General features: G+C 44.1%; 1 protein-coding gene across 1 annotated transcript; it reads right to left on the bottom strand.

The window, feature by feature from the left end:
* Positions 1-11,222: 11,222 nt before the first annotated feature.
* LOC121566569 (nuclear receptor subfamily 0 group B member 2-like) lies at positions 11,223-13,997 on the bottom strand. The gene is made up of 2 exons (XM_041876559.2): positions 13,344-13,997; positions 11,223-13,019 (listed from the first exon to the last, which is right to left on the bottom strand). The coding sequence occupies exons 1-2, from the start codon at positions 13,873-13,875 to the stop codon at positions 12,778-12,780; spliced, it is 774 nt and encodes a 257-aa protein (XP_041732493.1). The 5' UTR covers positions 13,876-13,997; the 3' UTR covers positions 11,223-12,777.
* Between the last annotated feature and the right edge of the window lie 2,050 nt (positions 13,998-16,047).

Raw genomic sequence — 16,047 nt, 5'->3', positions numbered from 1 at the left:
TCCCCTTGCCTGTTTATGTTTGTTTAATAAACTCTGTTCTATTATTTATTATAGTTAACTTAAAACTAATAGAGTATGCTTATTGGACTGCATCCTAACTTACATTTTAGTCATTTAGCAGACGCTCTTATCCAGAGCAACTTACAGTTAGTGCATACATTATTACTTTTTTCATACCCCCTGTGGGAATTGAACCCACGAGCATGGCGTTGCAAATCAACTGAGCTTCATCCCTGCCGGCCATTCACTCCCCTACTCTGGGCCAATTGCGGGCCGCCCCACGGGTCTCCCGGTCACGGCCGGCTACGACAGAGCCTGTATTCGAACCAGGATCTCTAGTGGCACAGCTAGCTTTGCGCCACTCGGGAGACTAACTTGAGATCTGTTCATGAGATTTCCATTGACACCAATGCTTGACTTGAGTTAAACACAGATCTCAAGGATGGATTCAGTCCATTGAGTCTTGAGAATTACTCTGTTTATGCACAGATATGTATTATTGGGGAAGACTTGGGAGTGTGTTTTTGATGTTGGGTTAGTCTCTAATTTGTCATTCGATCAGATGTATGTTAACGGTCAGCTATGCAGCAGAAGAAAGATCTAATGTTGGCTACTACAGTTCTAAGAAGCCTGTACTGGTATTTTATTTTATATTTATTTCACTCTTTCCTTCCCATGAAATGTGTTAACGGGCATCGCTGTATATTCTTTCAACACTAACTACTCCTGCATTCTTGTTTTGCCTGCTCTCCCTGTCACAGCAACATGTTTGTGCAATGTTGTTGGGCTACTTTTTCAGCACTCACTGTATTTCTCCCCGTCTCTCAAATTACTGTATTGTCAGCCTTCTCCCCCCCCACCCAGGTCAGTGTGTTGTCAGTCTATTTCCGCCCTCAGTGAAAAAGGAGTAACTCGTTTGACTGGTTTTGACAAGAGGAGATAACATCCTGCTGTTTGTCCTGAGTAGTCGCAGAGGAGGGGCGCGCTATGAAGAAATGAATAATTTCTCTCTTAGTGTCCCGAAGCTCTGTTGTGGTTCGTTTCTGTTTTCCCTGGCTATCTGCCCCCTCTCCATTCCAGTTCTACCTGTGTGAGGTGTCATGTAAATTATAGCTATTTCACAACTGACACATCATGCGAGGTCCCATGGCTAAACCGAATGGCACAGAGAATGTCTCTTCTCTCCTTGGATGTTGACATATTTCAATAAGCATACAAAGACCCCAAGTTTGCTGTGGATAACAGATTTATGTGTCATTGAGTTTATGATCTCGATTCATGTATGTATGATTATGTTTGGAAGGATTGAATCGTGTTAAAAACGTTAACCTAATGCAGGTTACATCCAAACCCTTCTTGCCCTGGTGTCAGTTTAAATGACCACAGGAGGGAGCAGCGTACCACAATAACTGAACATTGTTGACCTGCTCCAGCTTAAAGGGGAACTGCCCCTGCTGATTTGGCCTTGTTTTTGGGTTGGCTTGGGTGTGTGGTTTGATTATGGGTGTTTCTTGGGTGTGTCCTTGACACACCAAGACACACCTATCTGTCAGAACCTTGCCCGCAGCTGTTTCTCCCCACTCAATCACAAACAAACCTCCTGCAGGTTGAGTTTAATAACTACAGGCAAATGTATGGTAAGATGCCGGAGGAAGCTTTAAATAATAGGTCAGTAGCCTACAGAGCAATATGAGAAGAATGCAATTGCTGAATTTATGTAGATATTCTTCAAATGTAGTAACAGGTCCACGTAGAACAAACAACCCTTTACATAATACCATAGAAGCAGTGTTCTGCTAATATAACAATGTGCACCTTTCATTGTCATTCCCAGCCAATACAGGTACTGTGCCTATCGACAATTCTGTCTGGTGGTAATGGGGCTATCTTGGCAAACATGTCGGAGTGGTTATATCTTCCTGTGTGGTATCCCATATACAACAGGAGTTTCCTGATCCTGGTGCAGAATACACAGGGTTTCTCCCTCCCCATATTGACTGATACCATTAAATTAAATAATAAAAAAAAGACTACAATTAAAAGTTGTGTCTAGTAAAATGTTTATGCAGAGTGCCAGGTCTCGCCCGTACATGTATGTCAGTCTGGACTCCATCACATCATCTTGGAAGTCTCCATGTGCTGGCTCCATACATGTTTCGGTGAACACATACACACATAGTCACTTCTATTACCAATGTGTTGTGAAATATAATGTAATGTTTTTAATTGTATATAACTGCCTTAATTTTGATGGACCCCAGGAAGAGTATCTGCTGCTTTGGCAGGAACTAATGGGGATCCATAATAAATACAAATACAAATGGCAGTTAGCATTGGTAATATCTGACACAACTCAGTGCAACTCAATATTAGGAAGGTGTTCCTAATGTTTGGTATACTCAGTGTATATATTATTATTATTTGTATTATTGTTTCGTTCACTTCTCTTTTTGACCTGCACTGTTGGAGCTCGGCACTTAAGGATTTCACTGTATTGTCGTGGAAATTCTTACACAGGGACACTCGAAGTCAATCTTAAATGAATCATTGTTTATTAACAGTTAACTGGAGAGGTTCCAGCAAACTTGATGCACCATAGTGAACGTCTGTTAGGAGCTCTCTCGGGGCAGTCCCGTTAGTTCTCTTATATACTGCAGACAAGTCATATTTGCATGGTTTAGCTTATTCATAATTAATTCATCATTAACGTTTGCTTCATTCATGTGACCGACCAATACTGGGTCATGCATGTGACAGACCAATACCTCACGAGGCTTCTTCTCTAAGCTGAGACCTTGAAACTGAGTGGTCCTCTGTAGCTCAATTGGTAGAGCATGGCGCTTGTAACGCCAGGGTAGTGGGTTTGATCCCCGGGACCACCCATATGTAAAAAGTTATGCACACATGACTGTAAGTCGCTTTGGATAAAAGCGTCTGCTAAATGGCATATTATATTATTATATCTTTCATTCTCAAAACAAAGGTCTGGGCGTACTGCCTAACTGCAGATACTGACAGTGAGGATTCGCTCAATCAGGTCACTTGCATGAACACAGAAAACGGTTATTAGAAAAGCACAATCATAGAACACAGAAATGTAAAATAGAAAAGCACCAACGTATCATTTTTCATCACAGTACGCTGCAATTAATACTGCGACCCTGTGCATGTGACTAATACATTAATCTAATCTAAAAAAAGAGGCGAGGCTGGAAGTGAGGTCTGTCAGAGGTCCTGGGTTCGAGCTTTGGTATGAGCCGAATCAGGAGGAAGTGGTACTCGCTAAGCAGGCAGCGTGACATCCTTTCTTTCGACACCAAACCCACCACTGGTGTGCGTGGCCAAATACCTCTATTTTCAGGTAATCCAACAAATGTAAATGCCTGGAGTTTGCTAAACGACATTGGCACTTGGATTGGAACCGGTGCTATGCTCAGATCAAATGAAAATAAAGCTCTGTGGCCATGCACACCAGTGGTGGATTGGCATTGAAAGAAAGATGCATATGCAGAAAATAACCCCATACCTACTGTAGAATATGGTGGTGGATCTTCAATGTTTTGGGGCTATTTTGCTTCCACTGGTCCTGGGGCCCTTGTTAAGGTCAATGGCATCATGAACTTTACTTAGTACCAGGACATTTTTGCAAATAAATTGGTTGCCTCTACCAGGAGGCTGGAACTTGGCAGCAAGTGGATCTTCAGCAAGAAAATAACCCCAAGCACACATCAAAATCCACAAAGAAATTGTGCCGGCTGTAGCACGAAGCGAGCTACCTAGCCGTTTTTTCGAACAGAGTCAGAGTCAACACAATAGCCATTGTGTGCCGGGTGTAGCACGAAGCTAGCTAGCTAGCCGTTCTTCAAACAAAGTCAACACAGTGGCCATTGCTAGCTACACAACACGACCAGCTAACTGTACGGTAGTAGCTAAATACAATATACTTGTCCTAGCTAGCCAACGTCTAATCATTGCTGCGTCATGAAAGGAACTTGACACAGACACGAATGATCTGTTTAGTGTGTTATCACACTATTGGTGGTTTGTTGTGACCAATTGTTGGTGCTAAACGGTGTGTTATTGTTATTGGATGCTAGCTTGCTAGTTAGCTATGGTGTCATAGTTAGCTAGCTGAATAAAGTGGGTTGAGTCTATTCCTTTAAACATTGAACCGCTGTGGTTCACAACAATTCTGATTTCTAAAGGTGGAAGTTGGGAGAGTTTTTGTTCGGGTGGTTCAGTGAAACAATTTTAGTTTCTGAGGTAGAAGTTTTTGGTGAGGGAGGCCCTGCTCTCTCCTCTCCCAGATGCTTAGCTCATTTCATTCCGATCTCCTCTGCATTTTTGTAGCCATTTGCTACAGCCTGTCAACTATGCCTCTGCCTATCCCTGTTCTCTCCTCTCTGCACAGGCTACACAAACACACCACACCGCGTGGCTGCTGCCTCTCTAACCTGGTGGTCCCTGCACGCACCACCCACGTGGAGTTCCAGGTCGCAGGCAGCCTCTGGAACTGCCGTTCTGCTGCCAACAAAGCTGACTTCATCCCAGCCTATGCCAACCTCCAGTCCCTCGACTTCCTGGCGCTGACGGAAACATGGATCACCACTGAAAACACTGCTACTCCTACTGCTCTCTCCTCGTCTGACCATGTGTTCTCGCATACCCCGAGAGCATCTGGTCAGAGGGGTGGTGGTACAGGAATCCTCATCTCTCCCAAGTGGACATTCTCAATTTTTCCCCTAACCCATCTGTCTATCTCCTCATTTGAATTCCATGCTGTCACAGTCACTAGCCCATTTAAGCTTAATATCCTTGTCATCTATCGCCCTCCAGGTTCCCTTGGAGAGTTCATCAATGAGCTTGACGCCTTGATAAGTTCCTTCCCTGAGGATGGCTCACCCCTCACAGTTTTGGGGGATTTCAACCTCCCTATGTCCACATTTGACTCATTTCTCTCTGCCTCCTTCTTTCCACTCCTCTCCTCTTTTGACCTCACCCTCTCACCGTCCCCCTACTCACAAGGCAGGCAATACGCTTGACCTCATCTTCACTAGATGCTGCTCCTCTACTAATCTCACTGCAACTCCCCTCCATGTCTCCGACCACTACTTTGTTTCCTTTTCTCTCTCGCTCTCCTCCCACACTACTCACTCTGCCCCTACACAGATGGTAATGCGCCGCCGCAACCTTCGCTCTCTCTCTCCCACTACTCTCTCCTCTTCCATCCTATCATCTCTTCCCTCTGCTCAATCCTTCTCCCTCCAATCTCCTGATTCTGCCTCCTCAACCCTCCTCTCCTCCCTTTCTGCATCCTTTGACTCTCTGTGTCCCCCTATCCTCCCGGCCGGCTCGGTCCTCCCTCCAGCTCCGTGGCTTGATGACTCATTGCGAGCTCACAGAACAGAGCTCCGGGCAGCGGAGCGGAAATGGAAGAAAACTAAACTCCCTGCCGACCTGGCATCTTTTCACTCCCTCCTCTCTACATTTTCTTCATCTGTTTCTGCTGCTAAGGCCACCTTCTACCACTCTAAATTCCAAGCATCTGCCTCTAACCCTAGGAAGCTCTTTGCCACATTTTCCTCCCTCCTGAATCCCCCCCCCTCCTCTCTCTCTGTGGATGACTTCGTCAACCACTTTGAAAAGAAGGTTGACGACATCCGATCCTCGTTTGTTAAGTCTAATGACACTGCTGGTCCTGCTCACACTGCCCTACCCTATGCTTTGACTTCTTTCTCCCCTCTCTCTCCAGATAAAATCCTGCGACTTGTGACTGCAGGCCGCCCAACAACCTGCCCGCTTGACCCCATCCCCTCCTCCCTTCTCCAGACCATCTCCGGTGACCTTCTCCCCTACCTCACCTCGCTGATCAACTCATCCTTGACCGCTGGCCATGTCCCTTCCGTCTTCAAGAGAGCGAGAGTTGCTCCCCTTCTCAAAAAACCAACACTCGACCCCACTGATGTCAACAACTACAGACCAGTATCCCTTCTTTCTTTTCTTTCCAAAACTATTGAACGTGCCGTCTTTAGCCAACTCTCTTGCTATCTCTCTCAGAATGACCTTCTTGATCCAAACCAATCAGGTTTCAGGACTGGTCATTCAACTGAGACTGCTCTTCTCTGTGTCACGGAGACTCTCCGCACTGCTAAAGCTAACTCTCTCTCCTCTGCTCTTGTCCTTCTAGACCTGTCTGCTGCCTTTGATACTGTGAACCATCAGATCCTCCTCTCCACCCTCTCCGAGCTGGGCATCTCCGGCGCGGCTCACTCCTGGATTGCGTCCTACCTGACCGGTCGCTCCTACCAAGTGGCGTGGCGAGAAGCTGTCTCCGCACCACGTGCTCTCACCACTGGTGTCCCCCAGGGCTCAGTTCTAGGCCCTCTCCTTTTCTCCCTATACACCAAGTCACTTGGCTCTGTCATATCCTCACATGGCCTTTCCTATCATTGCTACGCTGACGATACACAACTAATCTTCTCCTTTCCCCCTTCTGATAACCAGGTGGCGAATCGCATCTCTGCATGTCTGGCAGACATATCAGTATGGATGACGGATCACCACCTCAAGCTGAACCCTGGCAAGACGGAGCTGCTCTTCCTCCCGGGAAGGACTGCCCGTTCCATGATCTCGCCATCACGGTTGACAACTCCGCTGTGTCCTCCTCCCAGAGTGCGAAGAGCCTAGGCGTGACCCTGGACAACACCCTGTCGTTCTCCGCCAACATCAAGGCGGTGACCCGCTCCTGCAGGTTCATGCTCTACAACATTCGGAGAGTACGACCCTGCCTTACACAGGAAGCGGCACAGGTCCTAATCCAGGCACTTGTCATCTCCCGTCTGGACTACTGCAACTCGCTGTTGGCTGGCCTCCCTGCCTGTGCCATTAAACCCCTACAACTCATCCAGAATGCCGCAGCCCGTCTGGTGTTCAACCTTCCCAAGTTCTCTCACGTCACCCCCCCTCCTCCGCACACTCCACTGGCTTCCAGTTGAAGCTCGCATCCGCTACAAGACCATGGTGCTTGCCTATGGAGCAGTGAGGGGAACGGCACCTCTGTACCTTCAGGTTCTGATCAGTCCCTACACCCAAACGAGGGCATTGCGTTCATCCACCTCTGGCCTGCTGGCTCCCTTCCTCTGCGGAAGCATAGCTCCCGCTCAGCCCAGTCAAAACTGTTCGCTGCTCTGGCACCCCAATGGTGGAACAAGCTCCCTCACGACGCCAGGACAGCGGAGTCACTCACCACCTTCCGGAGACATTTGAAACCCCCACCTCTTTAAGGAATACCTGGGATAGGATAAAGTAATCCTTCTAACCCCCCCAAATTGTAAAGTGGTTATCCCACTGGCTATAGGGTGAACGCACCAATTTGTGAGTCGCTCTGGCTAAGAGCGTCTGCTAAATGACGTTAATGTGCCCTTGAGCAAGGCACTTAACCCTAATTGCTCCTGTAAGTCGCTCTGGATAAGAGCGTCTGCTAAATGACTAAAATGTAAATGTAATTTGGCAATGGCCATCTCAGTCTCTGGACTTGAACCCCATTGAAAACCTGTGTTTTGATTGAAGAGGGCAGTCCATAAGTGCAGACGAAGGATATCAAGAATCTGGAAAGATTCTGTATGGAGGAATGGCCTAAGATCCCTCCCTGTCATGACTTCTGCCGAGGCTGCCTCACCTCCTTGTTCGGGCAGGCTTCGGCGTTCGTCGTCACCGGCTTACTAGCCAATGCCGCTCCATATATCATCATTCCATTTGTCTTGTCTTGTCAATTACACACACCTGGTTCTTATCCCCTCATTAGTCAGTGTATAAGTGTTCTCTCTGCCCCCTTGTCCTTGTGGGTGATTGTTTTATGTGAGTTGAGTGTAGCTCGGTGGAGCTACTCGTACCTTGTATTGCCAGGGTAGATATATCCCCTGTGCCTGTATTTTGTTGGAGCTACCCGTACCTTGTATTGCCGGGGTAGATTGTTTCCCCTGTGCCTGTATTTTGTTGTCGCTATCCAGCGCAACTGTGTACGACGGAATAAACTCTGTATTCAGTGATTTACCTTCCTGCGCCTGACTCCTTCTAATCACACTCCCAATGTGTTCTCCAATCTCATAAAACCTTTTAGAAAAAGGTTCAGTGCCGTTATCCTCGCAAGTTGAGGTATTGAAAACAGGGATGTCAATAATGTTGACCTCTATCTTAAAAAATGAAAAATGATATTACTTGCTGAATAAAATCTCTTTCTCTGAGCAATTGTATTAGTATAAAATAATAAAATCTCCCAATTTGTTTAGCATACAATATAGCTTAGTATTTGTATTATTTATTATATACAGTATTTTTTGCTCATCTTTATAAAGGTTGCCAATAATTTTGGACCTGACTGTAGATTATTGTCATAAGTGACATTTGGTTATGAAGTCTTGTAGAAGGCAGGTGAGGAATGATGCCCTGTGAGTGCACACAAAAGCGGTAGCAAGAATCATTCCTATTTATCAAAGCATTCGATCTCAATCAGCACAAATTTCACCTAATGTTGGAGATGAGAGAATATCACTTTTTTCAGAGGGTGTTACAGTAAGTGATGTGGACCACTACTACTTTGTGGGTGTGCATAAAAAGAAACTCGGGTGACAGCACCTCTCTCATCACTATCTATAGATAACATAAGATCATTCACATCTTCAAAAATAGTTAGTGGTGAGTGATGTTTATTTCATGTGAATGCCAATGTCATAGCAATATACTGTGGGAACAGTAAACTGGGACAAAGCAGTACTGTTTTTGGCTGGGGGACTAGGGCCTAGATTCAATCCGGACCACGAAAGCTCCACGTTATAGCGCGATTTACATTCAACGGTAATTACCGATTGATCCGACATATGCAGCGTTTACCATGAAAGCAGTCCCCGCAAACACGGAAACATTGCCTTTAAAAGGTGGGATGGTCTGCGGCACAAACTGTCAGAAACTGTTTCGGGGAAGCTCATCTGCATGCTCGTCGTCCTCACCAGGGTCTTGTCCTGACTGCAGTTTGGCGTTGTAACCGACTTCAGTGGGCAAATGCTCACCTTTGATGGCCACTGGCACACTGGAGAAGTGTGCTCTTCATGGATGAATCCCGGTTTTAACTGTATCGGGCAGATGGCAGACAGCGTGTATAGCATTGTGTGGGCGAGCGGTTTGCTGATGTCAACGTTGTGAACAGAGTGCCCCATGGTGGCAGTGGGGTTATGGTATGGGCAGGCATAAGCTATGGACATCAAACACAATTGCATTTTATTGATGGTAATTTGAATGTACAGAGATACCTTGACACGATCCTGAGGCCCATTGTTGTGCCATTCATCCGCCGCCATCACCTCATGTTTCAGCATGATAATGCATGGCACCATGTCGCAAGGATCTGTACACAATTCCTGGAAGCTGAAAATGTCCCAGTTCTTCAATGGCCTGTATACTCACCAGACATGTCACCCATTGAGCATTTTTGGGATACTCTGGATTGTTGTGTACGACAGTGTGTTCGAGTTCCCGCCAATATCCAGCAACTTCGCACAGCCATTGAAGAGGAGTGGGACAACATTCCATAGGCCACAATCAACAGCCTGATCAACTCTATGTGAAGGAGATGTGTCGTGCTGCATGAGGCAAATGGTGGTCACACCAGATACTGACTGATTTTCTAATCCACGCCCCTACTTTTTTTTTAAGGTATCTGTGACCAAAAGATGCATATCTGTATTCCCAGTCATGTGAAATCCATAGATTAGGGCCTAATGAATTTATTTCAATTGACTGATTTCCTTATATGAACTGTGACTCAGTACAATCTTTGAAATTGTTGCATGTTGCATTTATATTTTTGTTCAATGTATATTGTGGAAAACCTTGTAGTACCTCATAACCTCAATAATGCTCAGGTTTTAATAGTCGAAAATTGCCCTGAGTCCATATCATTTGTTTTATAGGTCCGTCTATTGCATTAGGAGAAATCTGCAGGCCTAAATCCAAAATGAATGAGTGATGGTGCCAATCTTTCCCATTCATTTGGAAATGTGGCCTCCAAATGCATTGAGCAGGATCCACAAAATAGATGGCATGGACATCAGACGCAAATAAGTAAAGTTTGAAATATGTCACTGTCCATCAGCCAAGAGCTGTCGAAATTACATCTGTGATAAGTCCATAAACCGCAATGCATTTATGTGGTTTGTGTTTAGTCAGTTGAGTTCGCATTGGTCAAAGCAAAAGTGTAAGTCATGTTCTAACCTTTAATTAGAAGACATCGGGGCTGTAGAGAGAGACTTGTGGTACAACTACACTCACAGAGCACAGAAAGATCATGGCTGGGGATAAACTTCACATACTGTACTTCTGATTGAGCTACTGATCAGCACGGCTCTTCTTTGGACTGATCCTATGGGGGGCTTTGGAGATAGTGGAACACCCAATATCGATCCATGTGCCACTTTGTATCCTAAAGGTGATTGTTCCTCAACTAAGTGGCTGTTCCACAGAGCTGGATCTCAGAGTGTTACTGAAGTGGTCTCATATGGGAAGATCAGTGTTGAAAATACAGAAAGAGCAGAGAGACTGAGAGTGGGGCCTGGCTGCGCTCTGGTTGTTCATAATATCAAAGATGAGGATGCTGGACGGTACACCTGTCAACATTACCCTACGGAATATGGCCCAAAATAAGGGGATGGTCTGGTTTATCTCTCTGTCCTGTCGATCTCTTCATCGACACCAGTGCAGACACAAGTCCTCTCTCTGTGATGTCAATCAGTTGCATAGGGCTCTGTGTGGCACTGCCCTTAATGGTTGTCATAGTTGGTGTTTACACCTAAATGAGGGACCTCCAAAAACCAGAGGTTTCTTCAGGCATGGAGGTGACAGAGCTCCAAGTCTTGGGCTGATGTCCTGCTCCTCCTCACTCGCAGTTCTCTCTTGAAGATGCCATGTTCTCTACTGTAAATGTATTGATTGCGTAAGTTCTTTACTGATTTTATTACTTTTACTGTTAGCTACATTAAATTATGTTAGGAAGATTTGAACATGCATTTATTCTATATTTTTGAAATGTTTTCTGGAGACATATCCCTTGGCTCCAAAGCCTTTTTCTTGGTTTCGACATAGGGTTTTGCTTTTGTGAATTGCTCTGTAAAAATGTCTATTCTAATTTGTGAATACAAAGGAATAAAATAATGTATAATATATCTTTGAGATCTGATTAATCTGTCTTTATTGCTGCATAAATAAACACTCTGTACTGTGCATTCAAAGAGCAGTAAGATACTTATTGTTCGGTAGCACTGTACTTGAATAAAAAAAGAAAACGTAAAATAAAATAAATACAATTTATCACACATTTTCACCTTAATTTTTTTGTGAAAAGTTGTTCACAGATCCAGTCTAGGGAAACTAAATCACAACCTAATGCTAGATGGTGTGACACTCTACATATGTTAAGATAGTATTCTTTATTTAGATATATAGAACACTGTGACATTTTTCGTTCAATCCTGACCTTGGCTTCATTAGACTGAAAATATTATTACTCCTCATATCTTATTGGTATGATAAGGAGAGCTTAGTGACTGTTATTGACTGTTGAGACAGTCACTATGCAGTTCCATCGAGGCTGTCTCTCATTGCTGCGGTGAACCACCGCTGTGTCATTGACTCCACACCGTCACCTTGGGGGGAGGGGTGGGACTCATGAGAGGAGAGGGGCAGCAAGATGACGGTACCAGGCACCCAGCAGGTAAACCACCTTCCAAAGTGCCCTCTGTACCAGTGAGGTAATACAGATAAAGCTTACTGTAACTTGGGTTCAAACACAATATGAATCAACAGGAACTGGAGCAGGAAGTTGGAGACTTGAGGAGCACTCTCACACTACTGTGATAGTCTTGTCTATGTATGAAAACATCACTGATGCTCCACTCCACTCATTCCCAATTCCCAACACAGATTCACTCTAACCCAATGATTAGGGGGGAGAATGTGGGCTTTGAATCCTGCACATATTATTCCAGTGCACTGCTTATTAGTAGTTACTTTAGAAGAGATACGTTTAAATTGAGCTTGAAGAGCTCCTTGAATGGCAATGCCTCCTGTAATATAGACCTCTTGAACAGGGGATGTTTAATCTACTGTTTGTATGCTTGTCTCACAAACCATATTCCAAATTGTAAAGACATAACACAATAATTGTATAAAAATATATTTATAAAAAATATTCTGGAGGCAGTCCCAGAAATTATTTACATTATTCATCCAAACATACACAAAACAAACAATGTATCTTGACAGTATTCTGCACAATATACATGATTTTAAGGAATGTATATTGTAAGACTGTAGTGTAGCCTGTCTGATATAACCAGTAAAATATCTGTTATAACTACCAGCCATTGTGACCTAAATTTTCTGCACAATATTTTGCAAATATACAGTAAATGTTGCTAATTCATAGTTGGATGTAAACAATAGCAAACTGTTCTCATATTTAAAAAATATATTTTTTCCTATTTGGTCAGACATGAAAACCTAACAGGGATAGTGTTTCTGTGAATAAAGAATACACATTTATTTTGTTTCCCCATTATGATGAGCACTTATTTGTCAATCTCTTAACCACATGACCAGACACCCCAACTCAGTCCTGGGGGCTCAATGTCCCTCACAGTGGGAGCCCAAACCCCTCAAGTTCAAGTTTCAACTTTATTGTCCCAGCGGGAAATTATATCAGGTCTCTGTATATCAGCTATACAGTAGCTACCTGCAGAAAAGCATATCGACCAGGAAGTCCAGCAGATCTGCTTGGCCTATGACAGGACGGAAGAAGAGCTCAGTGATGAGGTTGGGTGTGATGGTCTTGAGCATGGAGGCCGCGAGCAGGATGCGAGCGAAGCGGCCTCGGTCCCCGGGGTGGAGTGGTTGGACCACCTCCCTCAGAGCATGCTGAGCCTCCTGCTGTAAGCCCTCCACGAATAGAGCTGCCTTTAGGTCTTTCACATCTGTTGAGGAAGATAGAAATGTATCATGAGTGGACAAGCTACATTTTATACACAGTGGTACAGTACAGTACTGTTCAGTTATATATGACATTGCAATTGTTTTTTGTAACCCTACTGGTCAGCTGGATTCACTGAAGGTATTTGATGTTTTGTTGCGTTGAGTCGACAGTGGGGACAAGCCCTTAACAAGCCTTATTTCATGTTTGAATTTTGTATGTAGGGAGGTTTATTAGATTATCAAGAAGCTGTGGGGACGTAAAATCCCTACAGAACAAGCGCTTCCATTGACTGGTTGAAATATTGAAGCTTTAAGGCAAACCTCACCTGGGTTAAATATCATGATGCCCTTGAGGTATGCGTATTCCTTTGGACTTAAATCCAGACTCCAGAACTTTTTGAGGCATGACTTGAGTTTGTTCACTCCAGCCAAGGTGGGCTGCTCTCTTTCCGTCTCTGAGCTCTCTTGAGAATTCAAGAGGATTCTTTTCAGCATGCTATCGGCAGGGGTGTCGATGACGTCAAAGTTCATGCCTTTCTGGGCCAGACCCAAAATAAAGAGTGGTGCCCAGCAACTTTGGAGGAGCGATAGTTGATCGTTCGGTGGGAGTTGGTTGAAGGCAGGTAAGTTCTTCATAAAGTGAATTGTTTTCACCAGCACTCCCGATGCCTCTTGGCAAATGTCTGCTGGACTTTTCAAGCACACTGTCCGTCGCATCTCGCAGTTGCATCTATGAGGCATCAAGTTGTAGTTCAGGTTGTTGTGGCTTGACTTGTCATTTTCTCGACTGAGGATGTTGTAAAGGATAGCATTTGACTGCCTATCATTGTAATCTGTACATTGACATGCGTTATCCATTTTGATGAGATATAGAACAAACTCTCAAAAAAAAATGAAAAGCTGAAATACATTCAAATGTTCTTGTTCTACCAAGACAGGCTCTCGTTGAGGTGGTGTGTGGTTGTGCAGATGCCTTACACCATGCCTCTATTTATAAGGCCAACCCACTGAGCTAAACTTGTGCACCTTGACCTGTCAATACTCCCTTGGTGAAAAACAAAGAGCCCCTAAAGAGCAGACAACTCGACTGACGGCCTCCCCTAAAGAGCAGATAACGTTTTCTCAATGAAAACCAATGGATAGAGCATATCCATTTAGGGTGGGGTGAGCCTAATCTTTGAGCCTCTGTCATTACCCCAGGCTGTACCAAGCTACCAAGGACTGTGGGAGTACTCAAGCACACTGTATATAGCTCTGCTCATTGCCAGCCCACACCTAAGTTGGACACGGGTCAATGTAAACAGGTAAGGGAGCATTGATCTCTCAGCTAAGTCCTTGAGAGATGTAGCCATCCTGAACTTTTTATCTTACTAAGTTTAGTTCAGGCTTACTAAGGGCTAAATATTCCAAAAACAGTAGGCCTGCATAACTGAATGGATTTCTAGGATAAAAATGATGTCCCAAAGTAATGAAAACTTTCAATATGACAGATATATGACTGACGTTTCTTGTGGAGTTCTGCCATATTTCAGTTTTAAAGAAATGGTACATCCATTTATAATTTACATTACAGCACATTTTACATTGAACAAAAGCTTACAAATTAGTTTTGTACAATGCCAGGAATGACAGACGGAATTAGTGAAGGAAAACAATAGTGAAACATAGCGTGATTGTGTGGATTTGGTAGCTCCAGCAGTGCCTATCTACCCTAAACTCTGATCACAGCCATGTGTCCCCACCGTACATTCCACACTGACTCAGAAGCCTGTCTCATCAATAATGTGTTTTCTGGGCAAATCTGGCCAGCAGACATCTCGATACCCAGACCCAAACCAATACCAGACCCCAACCAAACCAATACACAACCTCGAGACCCACACCAAGAACCAAACTCTTGAGACTGAAACCCAGACCAAGTGTATCGAGAACCTGACGAGCCCAAGACCAGTTAAAATGTGGAAAAACAAGATCCAGACCGAGACCCAGAGAAAGACCAATCTGAAAGCGTCCCATCCGGCTTCCACCAAAAGCAAGGTGCCCTGACACTTTTGTGTTGTGTCACTACTTTTTAGTCACATAACTCTGACAAGAGATTTCTTGACCAAATGAGATGAGAGTCTAACTACGGTCTGCGACCATGAGTTGAGATCCCGACCTAGACCTGAAAATGTATGCTGGGGCCAGACCCAGTGACAAGACCAAGACCACATTTACAGTATGTGGCATTGTGTGACCACAACATCAAGATTCCGTCTCTGGTTTCAACCAACTCAACCATTTACAGTATGTAAAGATACTTAAAGAGTTTTGCAAAAATACATGATTATTTGTCTCTCTTAACTTAAACAATCAAGTGATAGATTTCAAACATGTCTGTCATTGAACAACCCCATGCCATGATTAGATAGTGAAAAAACACAAATGTTAAAAATGTGTGGATATTGTTTGTTATCTTTGCAGTGCCTAGCACAGAGGTTTGAACCAGATAAGCTAATTACTTTATTAGTCTGATAAATTAACAGGATGTGAGCATGTGTCATATGTGTTTGGGTAAGGAGGCGTAGTATTCAGAATAGATCAAAGGGAACCCTGGTTACCAAAACACTATTGCTTCAATATCATATTTTATACTTTTTATCATATTTTATCAAGCTAGTCTCTGATACATTGTTTCAACTTTCAAATACTGTTTCATAGATATCTAGAATTCTACATGCAGTCTATCTATAGCCGTGGCAAAATGTGTAAATCAGAGATTTCCTGCTGAAGGTAGTCAAGGTCATGAGCTGAACGACTGCAATAAAGAGATTGCAGGTGCAGGCTGCCGATGGCATCACCAGTCACCTGAATGATTGCATGACTTCCACTTTTAGTCACATAATTCTGACATGAGATGGTGCCCATTGGTGTATTTTGAGTAGTCTCTCCTAACAGACGAAAAAACATCAACATGTTTTACGTCTGTGGGATATGAGGATTATGAAGAACTATTCTACCGGTGTGCTGGTTTTTGCATCAATGATTATT

The sequence above is a fragment of the Coregonus clupeaformis genome, unplaced genomic scaffold, assembly GCF_020615455.1.
Source record: "Coregonus clupeaformis isolate EN_2021a unplaced genomic scaffold, ASM2061545v1 scaf0356, whole genome shotgun sequence".
Taxonomy (NCBI): Eukaryota; Metazoa; Chordata; class Actinopteri; order Salmoniformes; family Salmonidae; genus Coregonus; species Coregonus clupeaformis.
The sequence above is the reverse complement of the archived record's forward strand: the minus strand, read 5'-3'. Positions and strand labels throughout refer to the sequence as shown.